The sequence below is a fragment of the Thunnus albacares genome, chromosome 23 (genome assembly GCF_914725855.1).
Source record: "Thunnus albacares chromosome 23, fThuAlb1.1, whole genome shotgun sequence".
NCBI classification, from domain to species: Eukaryota; Metazoa; Chordata; class Actinopteri; order Scombriformes; family Scombridae; genus Thunnus; species Thunnus albacares.
This window is the reverse complement of record NC_058128.1, coordinates 11522288-11540082: the sequence shown is the minus strand read 5'-3', so window position 1 is coordinate 11540082 and position 17795 is coordinate 11522288. Positions and strand designations below refer to the sequence as shown.

The 17795-nt window shown below is 40.8% G+C and overlaps 1 protein-coding gene across 2 annotated transcripts in view; it reads left to right on the top strand.

Annotated features, from left to right (window-relative positions):
- The window catches only part of exoc4 (exocyst complex component 4), a 129133-nt gene that overhangs the window by 37468 nt on the left and 73870 nt on the right, over positions 1–17795 (top strand). For both annotated transcript variants that reach the window (XM_044343044.1, XM_044343043.1), the window contains exon 11: positions 12903–12999. In XM_044343044.1, coding sequence (XP_044198979.1) covers positions 12903–12999 — 97 coding nt within the window. The remainder of the gene's footprint in view (positions 1–12902; positions 13000–17795) is intronic.

The following is a 17795-nucleotide window of genomic DNA, read 5'->3' as shown; positions in this document are numbered from 1 at the left end:
TGACCCAAGGAATGGAAAATGGCGAAAGGTTTGGAGAAGACTCCTGAACAGCTGGAGTGGAGAAGTGAAGATGAGTGGAAGTATAGTGAGATGAAGAAGGGAAAGAGAGAGGTTTAAGTTGTGGGGGAAAAAAAAGAAAGATGGAAAAATGTAACAGAACAGAGCAAAGTATGAGGTCAGGTGGAAGGAGGGAGGGAGGTTATGGGTGTATGGGTGGACTTAGAAAAGATGCGGGTAGTGGGAGCAGGATTGAGAGAAGGGTATGAGAGGGCGATTTGGTCGTGTTTGGCTAAAGTGGAAGCAGGAAGGTGGAAAGATCCAGCAGTATGGGGAGGAGGGGATGGAGAGTTGGAATGGAGAGTATGAGTGAGTAGTAATAAAAGGTGGTGTGGAGCTGGGAAGGGCACGTTGCAGGTCGAGAAGTAACACTTTAGGAAAAGAAAGCAGTGTGGAGAGGCAAACAGCGATAGAGAGAGAGATTGACGAGAGGCAGAGAGCAGGGTGACTTTGCAGAATCCGCCTACAGGGAGAGGCCTTGAAAACCTCTCACTCACATACTCACACACTCACACACACACACACACAAAATAGCACAGTGAGTGAGCTACATGGCCAGACCCTGGAGAATCTCTCTCTTTCTCTCTGGCTCTCTATTTCTCTGCCCATGACCTTGAGGTTTCAATCAGCAGTGCCTGACAGCGCTGTTTGTCTGCTACCATTCCTTTTTTTTTTTTTCCACACCGAGCTCCTCGTTGACATTGTTTGGATAAAATAGAAAAGGTTGGAGATGGAGCGAGACAATAACAAGAAAATGCTTTTCATCTTTAGAGAGTACTCCATAACGCATGAAAAAACGATCCTTTGAGAAAATCTGCATAACTAATTATGACTATTGAGTGTAAACTATTTAAATAATGCAGTATTTCTTACTTACTGTGTTTCTCTGGGCATTTAACTTAAAAACAACTGGAGAAAGGCTAATTTAACTCACAACTCCAGAAGACATTTCAATTCAGGATATATTTCTTTTTTTCTGACACTAAATGCCAGTCATACATTAGCTAGTTTGGTAAATGTATGCAAAATGTACTGCCTCAACTCCCCCACCACCACAGAAAGAACAGCATTGATTAACTGTGGATAAAGGAAAATCCCAAATGGCCTTCAAATAACAGCTCACTTTTTTTTCTTCCTCCATCTGTTGGTGCCACAGAAAGAAGGGGGGAAAATATTTTTTTTGACTGGCTGAATGCCTCGGAGCGTTTATAAGAAGATGAGATTTCTCTGGGCTTTCATTTCACCTGTCACAATGCGTAGCACCGGCCACAAGCTCAGGCCGGGGCCTGAATGGCTGCAAAGAGATTGAAGGAGTAAGAAATCATTTAGAAAGTGAAATAAGTCCAGTGTGATGGAGGGGAGGGGAAAGATGGATGGAGGGAAGGAGGGAGGCAGAGGAGGGTTAAAAGTCATTGTTTTCATCAGGGTCCAGCGAAGAAGCCATTAAGAGATTTCTGAAGGAAGAAATTAGAAAAATATGTATTGAGACGGTGTGGAAAAGGGACTTTTTCCTCTCTCTTCCAATTAAACTTACTGTAGGGAGGGAGGGAGAGGAAAAGAGTTAGAAATGAGAGATTGAGTTGATGAGTTCTTCTGGCTACGGGATTACTCAACACTTAAAGCTTAGTCAAGTGTGTCTCTTAGTCTCTCTACTTGGAGTTTCCTAAACTCTTTTTTTTTTTCCTCAACGGTCTGCTTCAAGTCAATATAGTTATTAACTCAGATGCTCACCAACACAGCTTTGGAAATAAGAGTTTGATTGTTGGCTTTAAATCCAGCTATGCACCGTTAACAAATGAATAAAAATGGCTGTGCACTAAACAGAGTTTAAGTCAGAACTACAGATGTAGTATGTGCAGAAGATGCTACTGTATTTGTACTTTTCTGAGTTATACTACTGTACATACAGATGGAAAATATATTTTCACAGTATTTCACGTGTCTTTGTACGGGGTTCCAGATCTTCTGTAAGTAAGAATCAGAGGAGCAGTGTTTGTATAGAACGTGTAATGATTTTCTAACCTATCCAGACTGACATATCTCTAATGTATCTGTAATATCTGTAAATATCTGTAAATTATGTCTCTCGAGAGTTGTAAGGACCAGCCGTAGATCATTACACATACATGCACACAGCTACACAGGTGCGTATTCACATGCAAATACACAGGGGGGACCTATTGGTTGCATTCTCCGCGAAGCATGTCTCGTACACTTCAATTAATCCAATGTGTCATCCAAAGACTTTATTACAGCTCCGTATGTAGCCACATCTGGAATATATATTCTCAACGTATGCACTGAGCCTGCCAGCTAGAGTATGTATGCAGTGATCTCATATACGCCAGATCCTCGGCTGTCTGTCTGAAATGTGTATATACTGTTTGTTGTTCGTATCCTCTGCAAATCACTTCTTTAGAATCACAGAAGCTCATCCAGATTCAATCACATTCTCTATGAATAAATGATGAAAATAACAATTTTCCAGCTATAGATGTGTTACCATGCCCCCATATTCCTCCGCATGTCTCCCAACCTCTAGACTCTTAACATCCTCCCCCTGTTTTTTTTTTTTTATTTATTTTTTTTTTATTATTGCCTCTCTATTGTCTGTGTAGGCAGCAGATGACTCGGATGGCTTCAGTGGTCATCTGGGAGGTGAAGTGCGAATATATCTCAATAACTACTGCAGTCTTGCACCACGCCGAGTCAGTAATGCATTTACAGCCTTTTTTAAATTTTATTTGTCTTTGTGTCGCGGGCTGCTCATTGTGTCCCGTGCGATATTGCCTTGTCCCGGGGCACGTTTGAAGTAACAACCTCCCCATGTAACAGCAGTGCACAAAGCCTAACTATCACCACATGCTTGGCCTGGATATGCATGTAAACAAATATACACACTTCAAATTTCAATCTTTCCCAGCAGGTACATACATACACTCCCATTCCCAACTCTCTCCCACCTCTGACCTTCCTCCTCTCCTAAGATGTATTCATAATCAACTCGGTTCCAAATCTATTTCACACATCCTCTGTTTCCCTTTTGATATTCAAAATAGACTTGTTCACAGGGTGTCCGGCAAACAAAAAGAACAGTAAGGCTGAGTCCCCTACGTGAGCAATCTAGTTACAAACAGCTCTCCCTCTGCCCACCCCTCGCCTAATGCTCAGTCTGAGGTAGAAAAAAAACCCGCCTATGTTGTATTAGGGGCTTCTTGTTTATGTATAATAGCATTATGTTCCCGTGAGAGAGAGAGAGGGACAGGGATGACGGGGAGGAGGAAGGGAGTGACGGCTCAGGGGCGACCAAAAGTGGTGTTCCTTGTCAAGCTGATTTGTACATCGCAATGGGGAGGGGAGGGAGAAGAGGTGCAAATGGAAAAATGTCTAGTGGGAGACACGGGGGTGGAGGTGATGGTAGGTGGGATATCAGGGGTGGGGCTGGCAGATGTTGATAGCAACGTGTTTACTGAGGAGTGTGTGTGTTTGTGTGTGTGTGTGTATAAGGTGAAGTAGCAGAAACTGCATGTTCCTGCTAAGAGATGTGTGATTTTATACACCTTCGCCAAACTGGGATTGTGTTTGCTGGAATATGTTATGTTTGGGGTCAGTTTTCAGAAAAGCTTGGACATTTCAGAATGGTGATGGGGTCCCCCCCCCTCCTCCCAGAAAAAAAGCATATTCTAGTTTCGGTTAGCAATCAGATAGCTCCTTGAGAAAGCTAATTCATGTTTTCAAGATCTTATACTCTCTCTTATACTCAAACTACCACTTTCAGATCACTTCCTCTTTCTCAGGTCACACTCATGAAGGCTGTTCAATCTATTTTTATTGTAAAATCACTGACTTGCCTTTTCAATTATATTTTTCCCCAATCATTCATTCTCTTCACTGGTTGGTGGAATTCAAGGATGATGGTTGTTCACTCATCATGCGGAGTGATCAATACTTGACTTCCGCTGACCTTGAAATTATGATTTATCATATTCATAAACGGAACCTTAGATGGAATTGGATTTTGTCGGTGAAAAAGTCAATAATTATTATGGGATTATGACGCTAGAATGTCAAAGACAGCTGCTTGACTGCGATTGATGTCTCTGTCTCTCACTTTCATTTCTTTTCTCTACTTCTTGCTTTCTTTCTTGCACGACGATGCACTGTAAAGATTTGATATTTGATGTTTATCTTTCTTTTTTGGCGTTAACTTTCTTTTTCTCTTTGCTACTTGGAGATTGACATTTTAATGGATTTGTGTGTGTACGCGAAGGTGTCTCAACATGGAAGACCCACTATAGATAAATGTCAGACAAATGATAAATAAATCCAATATCATGGTTCTCACAGAAAAACTATATAAAGTGTGGGCGAGTGCCACTTATTTTTACAGGGTGATTGTCTTGCTTATGAGCAGAGTATTTTTACCTGACTCGTGTTAGATTTCTGTTTTAATTGTAAGTCCTCAAGCCACTTCAAACTCTAAATTCGATTGTATGAGCTGTAAAATAAAAGTAATTTCGTATTTCAGTGTAATATAATCTTTTCCAAAATTTGTTTACAGATTAAAATTCATAGGCAGAGGAGGTAATATTATATTCGCTAATAATATCTCTTAAACATCTGCAACATAATACCAGTCTCAGAGTTAATGATATTTAATAAAATAGGTTTTACACACATACCAGGTACCATTCCATAAACTTTAAGACAATATTGTTCTGTATTTTCTCTAAAGTGAACTGAAGACTAAGAAAATAGGGATTACAGCCTTCTATCTATACAGGATATCATCAAGTTCAGCAGTTTTTTCTTCATATTGCATTTTTCCTAGTAGAACTTTACCCATAAAGCTGTGTGGTGCATAAAGGGCATATGTCACATCAGTGACTGATGAGGGCTTTCATACTAGCTAGTAGTATAAGTGTCCGTATGTACGCTTGCATGCCAAGTTATGTCATATATGACATGTACGACATGCTATAATTGAATGACATGTTGTAACAGAGTCTATATTTATGTACGCTGTGGGAATGTCACTAGAAAATGACATGTTTCCCCTCTTGCTCTGGTGCCAGACCTTTATGAATTGCTTTGTTCCAGCAGCGACATAACTGGGTTTGTAGATAAAATGCAAGGTACCTCTGTTAGCTGACAGGCTATTACTGTGAAAAGCCTTTATTTGTCTTCAGCATCAACGCAAATATGGAGCAGCTCTACATGTTGCGGAAAAGACACACACACTGCTGCAAATGTCCGAGCTCACAGTAGTTATTTTGTATGTGTTAGCTTGGACGCATCATGTTCAATTTGTCTGTACATACATTTCAGCAAGGTTGATGATAATGGTTAAAACAACATTAGAAATGTGATTCCCCTTCTCTCCTCTTCACTATCAAGACACACAAAACGGCACATTGTTGGATTCTCATCTGCTGTGGGACCAGTGATTGTATTACAGCAGCTCCGGTGCTGAAATAAGAGTGGAGCATGGAGACTGTGGAAAATACACTGTGGCTTGTAATAAAAATATCAGGTTTTTACTATAGTGTATCTCTCCAAGCCTGCGGTGAGGAAACTGATGGCTAGAAGCATGATAATTGAAAAGACATTGCAGGGGCTTATTTAAGAGACTGGAATAAGAGATGCCAGCATTTGACTCACTGCTGTTATGTCATTCGTTTAAGGACCTTCTAAAATGAGGCAGTTAACAAAATCCTTACAGGTTTTACAGAATTGTGATGCTACTTCATTGCACATTGTATTTTGTTTTATCGGTTAATTCCACTGTTTTAGCCTTTCACTACTAGACAAAATGTGAACATAAACGCTTATCCAAGCACGACTCGGCAACACCTGCTGGAATTGAACTAGGTATGAACCCAGAATTAACCTGGATGTCAACCAGAATTACCCCTGCATGAACAAAAGCAGTTCTGCATTAAACACTGCATGTATGTCTCATTCATTTATTCCATGCATTCGATGATGAACTAAAGTAGAAACACCTGTATATAAATCTGTGCTTGTAATGTGTATTTATGAGAAAGCTGATTTCAAACATCAGACATGGAAGGTGTCTGTAAGCCACAACAAAGGGCAGCATCTGTCACATAATTAGTAACATTGTCAAAATGTAAAGTGGTAGAATCTTCTCAGTTCAGAGAATAATACTTCCTCCACTTCAACAGTGAATGTAACTTTACATCACAAGAAATTTGAGTTATGAGACTTTCACAAGATTTAGACCAACACCCTGGTGAGGTGACACACAGATAAGTCTGAAATTAAATTAAATGCAGTGAGAAAATTGAAGCGGGAAGAATAGGAATGACTGGGGGATATAGAGGACAACAGAAGGAGAATAGAACAAGGTTGTAATAGTTTACACAGTGCAGACATTTAATCAGAGAGAAAGAGCTTGGTGTATTTTCTCAACCTGAGGCTAATTTTAATCAGCATTGGTCTTGTCATTATTGGCGGCTTTGACTGTCACCTCTGTGTTTACTTTTAATCTCAGGCCTGCTGATTGGAGAAGATGGAGGGATGAACAAATGAAAAAGGGAGGGAGGGAAGAAAACGTGGAAGAAGGGCATATGGGTCTTGAGGGTATAGAGACCTTGGCAGCTGTACCGAGGCATCTACACTGGTTGGCAGACAGATAAACGCACACACACACAGACACAGACACACACACACACACACACACACACACACCTCTTGCTGTCCCACCATGCAACAGGTTCTTCCGGTAAGGAAGAAGGTGTGCAATGGGCTGTCAGATACCCTGCTGGGTCCAATCAAAGATGTGATGACACTTGGTTTTCTGGCCGATTAGTTCTTCCAGTCTTTGTACAGACACACATACACACACACAAACACACACACACACACACACACACACACACCCACATGTACTCAATCACTCATACATAATTCTTGGTTATGGTTGACAGATTCACTAGACTTTGGCTGTAAAGAGTGTTTTTAAGCCCTCAGTGATTGGAGTGTGCACAGTGATGCTGTTTTTCCTCACGATATAACAAAATGGTACTTGGTAGAGTTGTTTCTGCAATAGGTGCAGTTAAATGAAACCTTATGTTTTTAGGTCATAGGTGATAACATATTGGCTAAGGATGATACTGGTGTTCGAAAAAATTTGCACCAACAGTGTCAGTTGTCCGTCCTCTTCACTTTATTCCTGCTGGTTTCTCTGCAAAGTCAAGATATTAGGGCTGGTCTCGCTGCCATTCCTTCTTGTGAGGTATAAAAAAAGACTATTCTATCCCATCATGCATTAGGCAGAGGTCGGTGTGAGTTACACCCTTGAAAGGTCACCAGTCTAAGTGCCCGGTCACATCAGAAATTTGCTAAGTGGAATTAATTTGTGCATTTGGTGAAGTGACTACTTGTGGGTCATGTGACACAGCTAATATGGGAGCTTCCTTCATTTTGTACTCTGGCTCTCTCCGACTCATGGGTCAGCACCTGTTAAGACAGGTCAGTGGCACAAAGTTGAATATTATGCAAAAGCACTGCGTGAGTTCACTTTGCTCCCATTAGCAAATCCATTGATCGCAGTAATTAAAATACATTTATATCACTGCTGTTTTGCTGTTAAAATTCTAGTGTGACTGAGCCCTAATGCAGGGCTACCACATGACAAATAAACAGACAAAGACATTTACACCAATGGGTAATTGAGTTTCCAGCTGACCAAACCTCCCTGTCTTTTATTGTGGGGGTTTTTAGACTCTAGACACAGATGTGTGTAATGTGTCGGCATGAAACATTCAATCAAAAAGTGTTTCAACATATTAGATGAATATTTAATCTCATTTCATCTTATTTTGCTCAGATCTCATGTTCATTTGTAGCTACAGATTTTCAACATTTTTTTACCATCATAATGTTAGTTTTTCTATCTTCTCAGCTTACAAAAGTTTGTAACAAATCTCATTTGATTCTCAGGAATTGGGATGTAGGATGGATTAAAATTCAGTGTGGAATGTGAGGTTCACTTATACTAGATGACTTTAGTGTGAAAGTGGTTCCTTAATGTAATTTCAGCATCAAAACTGAAAGGCTATACAGATTTGACTGTATTTTTCAAAGCTTGCTGCGTGAAATGCTTTGTTCCATGAAAATGAAAACCTGGAATATGTAACCAATTTTTGGCATAAATTGTACAAGGCCTATTAAATCTGCCACCACCAGTCTGCTGATTTAAACTACACTGACATTGCTGATGTTTGAAGGAGAAACAACATACATTTCTAACTGTTCAAATTTGGGTTTGTCCCCCAAAATGTCCCTTGCTTAAGTTGATATTTCCTCATGTCTCAAAAGAGACATTCTCCACAATTAATATTCATTCTGCTGCAGGAGTGCATTGTTGTCATACCGTCACTGACAGATGGGCATTCATTAAAATCAAGACCAGGGAGACACATTGTATGCCACAGTGACACTTTTAATAATTAATCCAACTCAATTTACACCTGAATTTATTTATACCATCATTTATTTATACCGTTTATTCTCAGCTGAGGGGTGGGTTTGGTCTCCTGGTTGATGGAGCAGCAGATACCGTCCCAACAAATTAATTTTAATAATAGAAGGCTCTCATTAAGACCCAATCAAACATGAAGACAGTCTGAGTGAAATGGGATGCCTGCAGTTGACCGGAGAATCATACATTATTGACATGGAAACCGGTCTTATTAGATCAGCAGGTTTGAACTCTTAATATGAAGCTGACTTCCAGTATGATTCTTTTTTTCACCAGCATACATACACACATTTGTGTTTTGTACATGGAAAATATTACCTGAATTGATCACTCCCAAAACTAATTTTTGCAGGATAACAGCATAACAGCTACAGACAAATGAGGCCATTGAGGGCAGAAATTGGATTATTCTATGTTGCTTTCTATTTGCACGATTTAGCCTGAAATGTGCAGTTCTGGCTAATGGCACAGATTAGGGGCCTCAATCAGAGGAAGAGCACTGCCACACCCTTGCTCTACATACTCTGGAGAGGTACAGATGTTTTACAATCCTACCTGTATAATTGTAGTTTAGATAGTTACGGGCGTACTTGAGAGATTGAGTGTGGTTGTAGTTTTTGGTGTTAAATTCAGTTTGTTCTGTCTTTACCAGTGTAGCCAGTAGCCAGTGAGGGACATGATTGTGAGTCAAGTACACCAATCACCCAGTCGCCCTCCTGCCAGTCCCAATCATAATCTAGCCAGAGCGATCACAGGTGTCTTTGATCCTCTTGAGTTGACCTTTTTGATGGCACACAAACACAGCTTGGCACACTGGCTATAAACAAGAGATTACAACTGTGATCACACAACTGTGCACGGCTCTTGCATTCATACATACAAACAAGCGAATCATACACACTGTAAATGAGGGATTTTGTGTTTGCACGTGTACCTGTTTACTTTATATATATGTATACATTATAAAACCATACAGATAGTGTATATATTGCATGTTGCTGATATGGACAAATTTACCATTGTCCTAATTGTCAAAACATATTGATCAGTATGTGATGATCTTAATGTAAGAACCGTATTTAAAATCAAATTTTAAGATGCTTTTTACACATACGCCTTCCAGCAGAAACATGTAGTTTGACAAATACACTTCTGGACACAAAACATATTCAAACTACTTGTAAATTAGGGATTATGACTCTTCTTTGCTCATCTGTCTGGATTTCCTCATCTCGCTCTCTTTCACACACTCGCAGATGCATACAGAAACACACTGGTCTCAGGAGACGGAGGAGTGTGTTAAAGAAGGCATCACACGTTCATTCTCTCCCTGCCTAAATCTGGGCAGGGCCGGAATTCATCACAGGATCAAACCCTTTTCTCATCAAACCCAGGAAAGTGTAGCTAATGCAATTTCACTAAGTCACTGCCTGACTTGATTACATGTGGGCTGGGGAGCGCATGCTAAGGCACCACAGGGAGCTGGATGGTTGTCACTATGTGAGTGTGTGTGTGTATGTGTATGTGTGAGTGAGCACATGCAATGTATGTAGTTTCGGCTGATACATTTGTTTTAGGCTCAGTATGTCCAGAATATACTACTCTGCGTGCACTTATGTGTTTAAAGACATTGTACTGCATGTATGTACATATTTGTGCCTGCTTGTGTGTACCCCTTTAAATCATGGATGTTTTTAGGGAGACAAGTCGTTCCATGTCTGCTGAGGTGTATATGTGTGTTGGCGAAGGAGCAGTGGTCCTCAAGGGGGATTTCAGGCAGATTTGGCCACATTAGAATGTGTCACTTCTTCTTTTCCCTTCCTTTTTCAGCTGCCGTCCCACCGAGCACCACACCTCCACACACCCCTCGCGCTAATCCCGGATCAGACCACACACCGAGGGACACAACAGACATAGACACTCGTCCCAACAACACTAACGAATACTCAAGCACACACATGCAACAACACATAAGCTCTCACAAACAATATTGCACTTCCGCACGTTATGTCGAGAGAAGGCTGGCAGCAGTTTGATGGCATTCTGACCTGAAACCGGAGCCACCCTGTCACGTCTAGACAACTCTGAAGAATCCCATGCATATTAATGCTAGCCTATTTAATATTCATCGGTGCTATGCCCTGTTGGCAGCTGGTCCCAGACCCCATGGATCAATGAGGTTTCTTCCTCACTCCTTTGTCTGACACAGATGCAGATGTTTAGAGCATGAAATTAAATTGGTCACTGTCATTTGGAATACATACATGGTAGTCAATTTAGTGTGTATTTTTAGTGTGCGCGCGTGTATTTTGTGTGTAGTTACCAGTTAGACGTGGCTCTTGGAGCAAACAAGTAACGGTAACTTCCAAGAGTCTGTGACATGTTGATGTTATTCATGGGAACTTGAGTGTTTGCAAGTTGATGACGAGGAAACAAAAGTTAAGCCAGCTCGTTCCGTATTGATGATCAGTGAGAGAGAGAGAGAGGGAGTGTGAGTGATAGAGAGTGGAAGATAGAGAACGGGAGAGAGCAAGAGAGGCTGAGCAAGAGAGCACGTTGGCGGCAGCTTTGTTTAGGAGCCTGTAATTGAGTCTTAATTGAATTGGCACCAAAGGAAGGATGAATGGATGGAGATGGAGAAAGAAAGAGTTTCAGTGAATTGGACCTCATCTCCGTCTGCACTTAGCAACGCGAATGTGGGCTTACCGTGCAGGCGAATTTCATGGCAACAGATCAGAATCAGAAACTCTTGATTTGAAAGGAGAGTGTTGTCTCCCATACTTTTCAAATGAAACTTGTTCCATTAGAAATGTATTATGGAGCCCAGCACAGGGAACAATGGGTTGATATGCATTTGAATGCAAGGCTAGGCGAGCTGCACAGGTAATACGGAACAAGCTTTTCGCACTATGGCAAGGTGTCTTTGTGTTCTGTCACACAGGCTTTGCAAGGCCATATTGGACATGGAAATGAAACAGAAGAAAACAGCAGGCCAAGGCTTTGTGCCAGACTGAAATCTCACCGTTTCAGAACACACAGATACACCCCCTTACCGTCTCAAAACCCTATCACAATTGCTTGGATCACCATTTTGTGTGGTTTCCGTCCAGTGTTTCCACTTAATAAACTTGACACCACATCACACCTCATTTAAACTGACCACAATCTAACCGGGAACTGCAGTCTGGAGGTCCTGAAATCTAGGAGGTGAACTTTTTTTCTGAATGCTTTCCCACTCACAGAGTTGAATTAATGTATCAGACTCCCTTGGTTTTGAATCAAGCAGGTTATTTATTCCATTGTCTGATTTTCCCAGTCTCCTGGATTTATTGTTGCTTTGTGTCGTGAGACTTAACCATAAACCTAAATCAAGGAATTTTAATGAATAACATTGTCTCCACTGAGTAAAGACAGGAATACCACCCCTTCACTGCTCTCCTGTTCTCCTATTCTTATATGTCAATCTATCACAATTTGCTTGCGGACACTGTATGAGCGTATACGTGAACATATGTGCATTCATTCATGCATAGTACTCTTTCAAAACTTTTATACATGCACACACACATACCCACATAGACAGCCAGTCTTTTTGCTCTGCAGTTTGCTGTATTGACAACAAGCCGCAATTTCTTCTCCATCAATTATATTGATTACTTCAGCATGAGTGGAGGTAATGAGCTTCGGTGTTCTTTCTCTCCCCTATGATCTCCCCTCTTCCCTTGTCTGCAGTCGTCCCCCCCCCGCCTCCCCCAACCAGTGTCTAACTCCGCCACTCCTTTCTGAGCATGTAACATGGCAATGATTTTCTGATTAACCCCGTTAGCTGTGGGGTTTGTCCACGCAGTGGCGCAGGGGCATGTTGGAGGGTGAGCATGTGGGATGCATTTAGATTTGTGATGGAGAGACGCACTGATTGAGTGATGTGTTTTTAGTATGGTTGATGTGGGTTATACATATTTAGATATTTAAAATTATTATTATTCTTTTTTTTAAATATTGATTAATGGAGGGAACATTATTGTTACTTGCCCCCTCCAGGAAGAGTTCAGGGTCACATACAGAGCAGCACCCTTGGGGTTTGTTTGGGATTTGGTGTCTTGTTAAGGAGCACTTCTGCATGGTGATGCATTATATACATTATATCTGGGAGGGCCAGTTGAAAACTGATCTTCCAATCCACCTAAACCTTCTGAAAGTCATTCTACATATGATGATCCACATGTATCCATTTTACATATTGTGCAGTTAAAGCACTCTCCGCAATGACACTACAATGTTTAGATGTCTATTTTGATGTGTTTGATTCAGTCAAGTCCTTTTTCCTGTGTTCTAGGTGGTGCTGATGACAACTTGATTGAAGGAGGAGAGATGAAGTTTGTCTGTAAACCAGGAGCGAGGAACATCACTGTCATCTTCCAGCCTCTTCTCAGGTAAAGCACTGAGTGAAACACTTTATATCCAACCAAAAATAGGTTTTCCATTCCTCTCCGTATGAGCCTCTACTAATGTACTGTGGGGCTTTTTTCCTATCTTTATTCAACAGCGTGGTCTTTCAATTTGAGATTCAAGATTCAAAAAACTTTAATTTCACTCAGGGGCTATTTGCTTTACACATAGTAGTCCAACACAAATACATAAAATACATCATACGCAACACAGCACAAGATCTATATCTCCTACACTGTCACCATGAATCATTGGAAAAAGAAAGAAAGATGCAATGACATTTGGGGTTATAGTTTGTTTAAGAAACCAATAGCAGATGGAACAAAGGACAATCTGTATCTCTTAGTGCTACCTTTGGGTAGACTAAACCTCCACCTTGATGGAAGCATCTGGAACTCAACATGAAAAAGATGTTGACGGTCCAAAATAATAGTTTTTGCCTTTGAGGTGACCCTCACTCACTCACTCATACAGGTGCTGAAGGTCATTAAGGTAGCACCAGCACAGCTTGATAGTTTTTCCAGTTTGTTCCTATTTTTAAGACTGTCAAACCAGCAAATCATAGAGAAAGAAATGACAGACTCAAAAGAAGAATAAAACATTTTCATCAGTGTCATGTCCACGTTGAAACTTTGCAACTTCCTTAAAAAGAACAACCATTGATTTGCCTTTTTACATGTAGTATTTGCATCAAATTTAAGCTTCTTGTCTAGGACAGTGCTCAAATACTTATATTGCTGCACTGCTGCCACTGGCTCACCCTTAATCACATATGGTGCAGTGGCAGGGGGAAGTGGCCTCCTCTGAAAATCAATAAACATTTCTTTGGTCTTAGTCACATTTATTTGGAGGGAAGCCTCGTCACACCAATTAACAAATTCATCAAAGACATGGAGTCATCAACATACTTAAGGAGAAATCTTGATACATGATTGCTCTGACACTCATTTGGATATAAAATGAATAAAAGTGGTGAAAGCACACAGCCCTGAGGGGATGCAGTGGAAGTGAGAGTTTACTGGACAGGGTCCCATTAACCTGGACCCTCTGAGATCTGTTCGTTAAGAAGTCAGTGAGCCGACATACTGTACTAAAATCCATATCAAAATTAGATAAGAGCCTGTGTGCAAGGACATGTGGCTGAATGCAGTTAAAAGTGGAAGAAAAGTCAATAAAAAGCGAAAGCAGGTGCCTCAGTACAAGATTTAAGAGTAGCTGTTACGTCCTCCACTCCCTTCCTTGCCCTGTAGGCAAACTGTAAGGGATCCAACATGTCATCCACTGTGTGTAAAATTTCATATTCGACAATATGTTCAAATGTTTTCAGAACAAGGGACATAAGGGCCACGGGGCGATAATCATTCAGTGCCTTAGGAGACTTAACCTTTGCCACTGGCACTGGCAATAGATTCTTTCCACATGCTAGGAACTTTCTGTTGTTCCAAGGAGGACTGGAAAATCTATGAAAAAATACCACACAGTTGCCAGGCACAACGCTTCAATGATTTTTGCCCCTATGCCATCAGGGCTAGGGCTTTTCCTCTCTTTAATACAACCAAAAGATTTACACACAATCACCTCATGAATTTTAATCTTACTGCCTGCAGGCCCATTTCTAAAATTAGAAGGCTGATCATTGAAATCATAGATATCAAACCTGGAGTAGAATTTATTTACTCTTCTGCCAATTCAGCATCAGGCCTCTCAAGATAAAATACTCTTCTGTCCTTGTTCTGCATCCCAACCATGGACTTGATTCCTTTCCAAGCCAACCTTGAGTACCCTTTATTCAGCTCAACCTCCACTTTCTTTTTTATTCCTTTTATTTAGCTAGCTTTATCTCTCTTTTGACAAGTTTATGTGCCTCCTTCCTTTCATTGGTATCTCCCTCATAATAAGACAACTTCTTCTCTGATTAAAAGCATGTTTAAGCAATTTGCTAATCCAGGGATTACTACTGATGGAAAATAGTACAGCTTTTGCGAGTAATCATCATATTTTGACAAAAAGTGACTGGAGACCAATTCTGTGAGATCATCTAAGTCAGAACACGAGTCTTTAAATAGGTCCCAATCAGTACATTCAAAGCAGTCCTGCAGTTCCATTGTAGAGTCTTCAGTCTGGACCCAAACGACTCAATTTTCTCTCTCGTCAGGACCGATTGATAGGTGGGAACCAAATGAACAGTGCTGTGGTCCGACTAACCCAGACAAGCCATCATGTAAGATTTAGAAGCTCCCCTAATGGTGCCATAACAATGGTCCAATACTTTACCCCGTCTTGTTGGACAGGTGATGTACTGGAAGAAATGATTCAGGGACTTAAACAATGATTAAAATCTCCCATGATAAAATTGAGTGCACCAGGACATATAGTCTGTAGACGCTGCACAGTTTTGACTAGGGTTGCTGTCGGGTTATCCACATTTGCCTCGGAGTGAATATAAACAACTGTGAGAAATAGTTGTAGAAATTCATGTGGCAAATAAAACAGGAGAAGTGAGACAGATAAAAATTCAATATCAGGGGCACACACAGTGTCCCTATTGACCACAGTTTTGTAGCATTGGCTGTTGACATGCAAGCACACACACCCCCCCTCCCTGTGTTTTGCCAGCCAGGTGTGCGTCACGATCCAGGCGCCAGGGTTGGCCAAAACCTTCAATTTCAAGATCAGCATCAGTTGTGGTCTTTAAGCCAGGTTTCAGTGAGGGAAATTATATAACAGTGTCTGTGCTCTGACAGAAACCTTGCACTTGCCTGTAGTTCATCTATTTTATTCCTTAAAGACTGCACATTGGCAAGTATGATGGAGGGCAGAGGAATACGATGCAGCTGCTGTCTCCATAGTCTGAAGCACTCCACCTCTCCTCCCTCGCTTCCTCAATTGAACAGTCCTCTTCCTAGTAGTGTTGGCATTCTCTCCAAAATCTTTCCGGATTGCCGGTGGAATTACAATCCCAGGCTCCAGTGCTGCTACGTTAGTGTGCAGCACTGAAGAAGGAACTTGTGGCTGTACTTCAGTCCATGAGGTTGGTCGGACTCATATAGGGCAAACACAGCCATAAAAAGTGTCAGAAACACCAAGAAACAACATGCCACATCCCTGATCGACAGATGACAGTGAGGTCAAACAGATCACCATTCATTCACTGAAAAGCAATCAAGGATCGACAATTAACAGTACGTAAACTGACAAACAACAGACGTGACTACTTCTGCCCCCCGTCAATAGTAGCAACTAGCAGAAGTACACTGGTAAGAAAGGCTGAAGCTGGAACACAGGAAATCTGTGCAAGCAACAATACATCTGAGTGCAAGCATACAGTTTGAACAGAAACAGAGTAAATCTAATTGGAAGCAGGGGTGCGAGGGCAGGGGTTTGAGGGAAAGAATTATGAAATCTGAACGTGAAATCAATAAATCATGCTCTCAAATTGAAAGACCATGCTCTTGAATAAAGATAGGAAAAAAGCCCCATAAAGAACTGTACATGTGTGATGACTGGATTGCCACAAGTAAAGATAAATGAAATGATAAGCAAAATAAGCATTTTCACAAATCGTTTACTTTTAATTTGACTGTGTTTTTGCTGTGGAAGAGTGAATAAGGTGCCAATACTGCAATGCGAAAGCATTACAGTGCTCTGGCATAACACCAGGCCGTTTTGATGTACGACACCTCTGATTTACAGCAATAGGTGACTCAATCGAATCAGATTAAAATGAAGTCAATGAACAACAGAACCTGCTTTCTTTACTGGAACAATTTGGGCAGGATTCCATTAACATTACGAGATGTACAATATGTGTGAAAGGGTCTGTCAAAGAGGGATAGCCAAGCCCCTCAAGACATATGAAGGCTGGGACATGACTCAATACCAGTAAAATGTAAACTAATTATATTACATGGCCTCTTAGTGACCATCTATCGATTTCAACCTTTTTAATGTTTAGTGGGATATCGTAAATCAAGCGTGATGTAATATACTGTACCTTTAGTTCAGAATGTTTTGTTGATACCATCCAGGAATTGGGATTGACTACTATCCTCGCTTTTATTTCCCATTAAATTTGAGTATTCTGAAGGGATGTCTTTGTGGTAATGTTCTGTATGTCTGGTAGTTTTCTATACAGCACCGTGGTCCCAGTAGAGTAGTGTAAATCTAATAGTAAAGCAATTTAATTGAATTGCCCCTCATGCAGTGATACATTACCTTCTTGGATCCATTAAACAGAGATGTCTCCTACTTCCTCACTGTAGTACTTGGCAGACATTTCTACAACTTTAACACCATGGTGCATATTTTCAACGCATAGAGGCAAGATAATTGTACGTTTCTGGCAAACACTTTATCCATTCAGTTTATATTTAATTGGCAGGTTTTACAGAAGTTTTGACTTTAAAGGTATCTTGAACGCTCAGCCAGCAGAGAGCTCCAGCTACACACAGGCCATCTGGATAGTGACTGTATTGTGAGGTAGCTAACTTGCCTTTCTGTTTGGCTCTACAAAGTTTTTTAATATCTTGCAGTCAGTGAAGACAGGCTAATCTGTAAAAAAAAAAAAAAAAAGCCAGAAAACATCAATAGTGCCTGTATTGCACAAAAATGTGTTTAGATTTTGTTCCAGTATACTGACACCTAAATAATGTGTGTACCTAGAATGCTAAACGTCAGACTGACTACTAAACAATGTTGAATTGCAGCACATCAGCTTATTAAGTTAGATTGCAGTTCATCTATCAGATCTGTTTTTACTCTTCATCACATCCCCACTAAC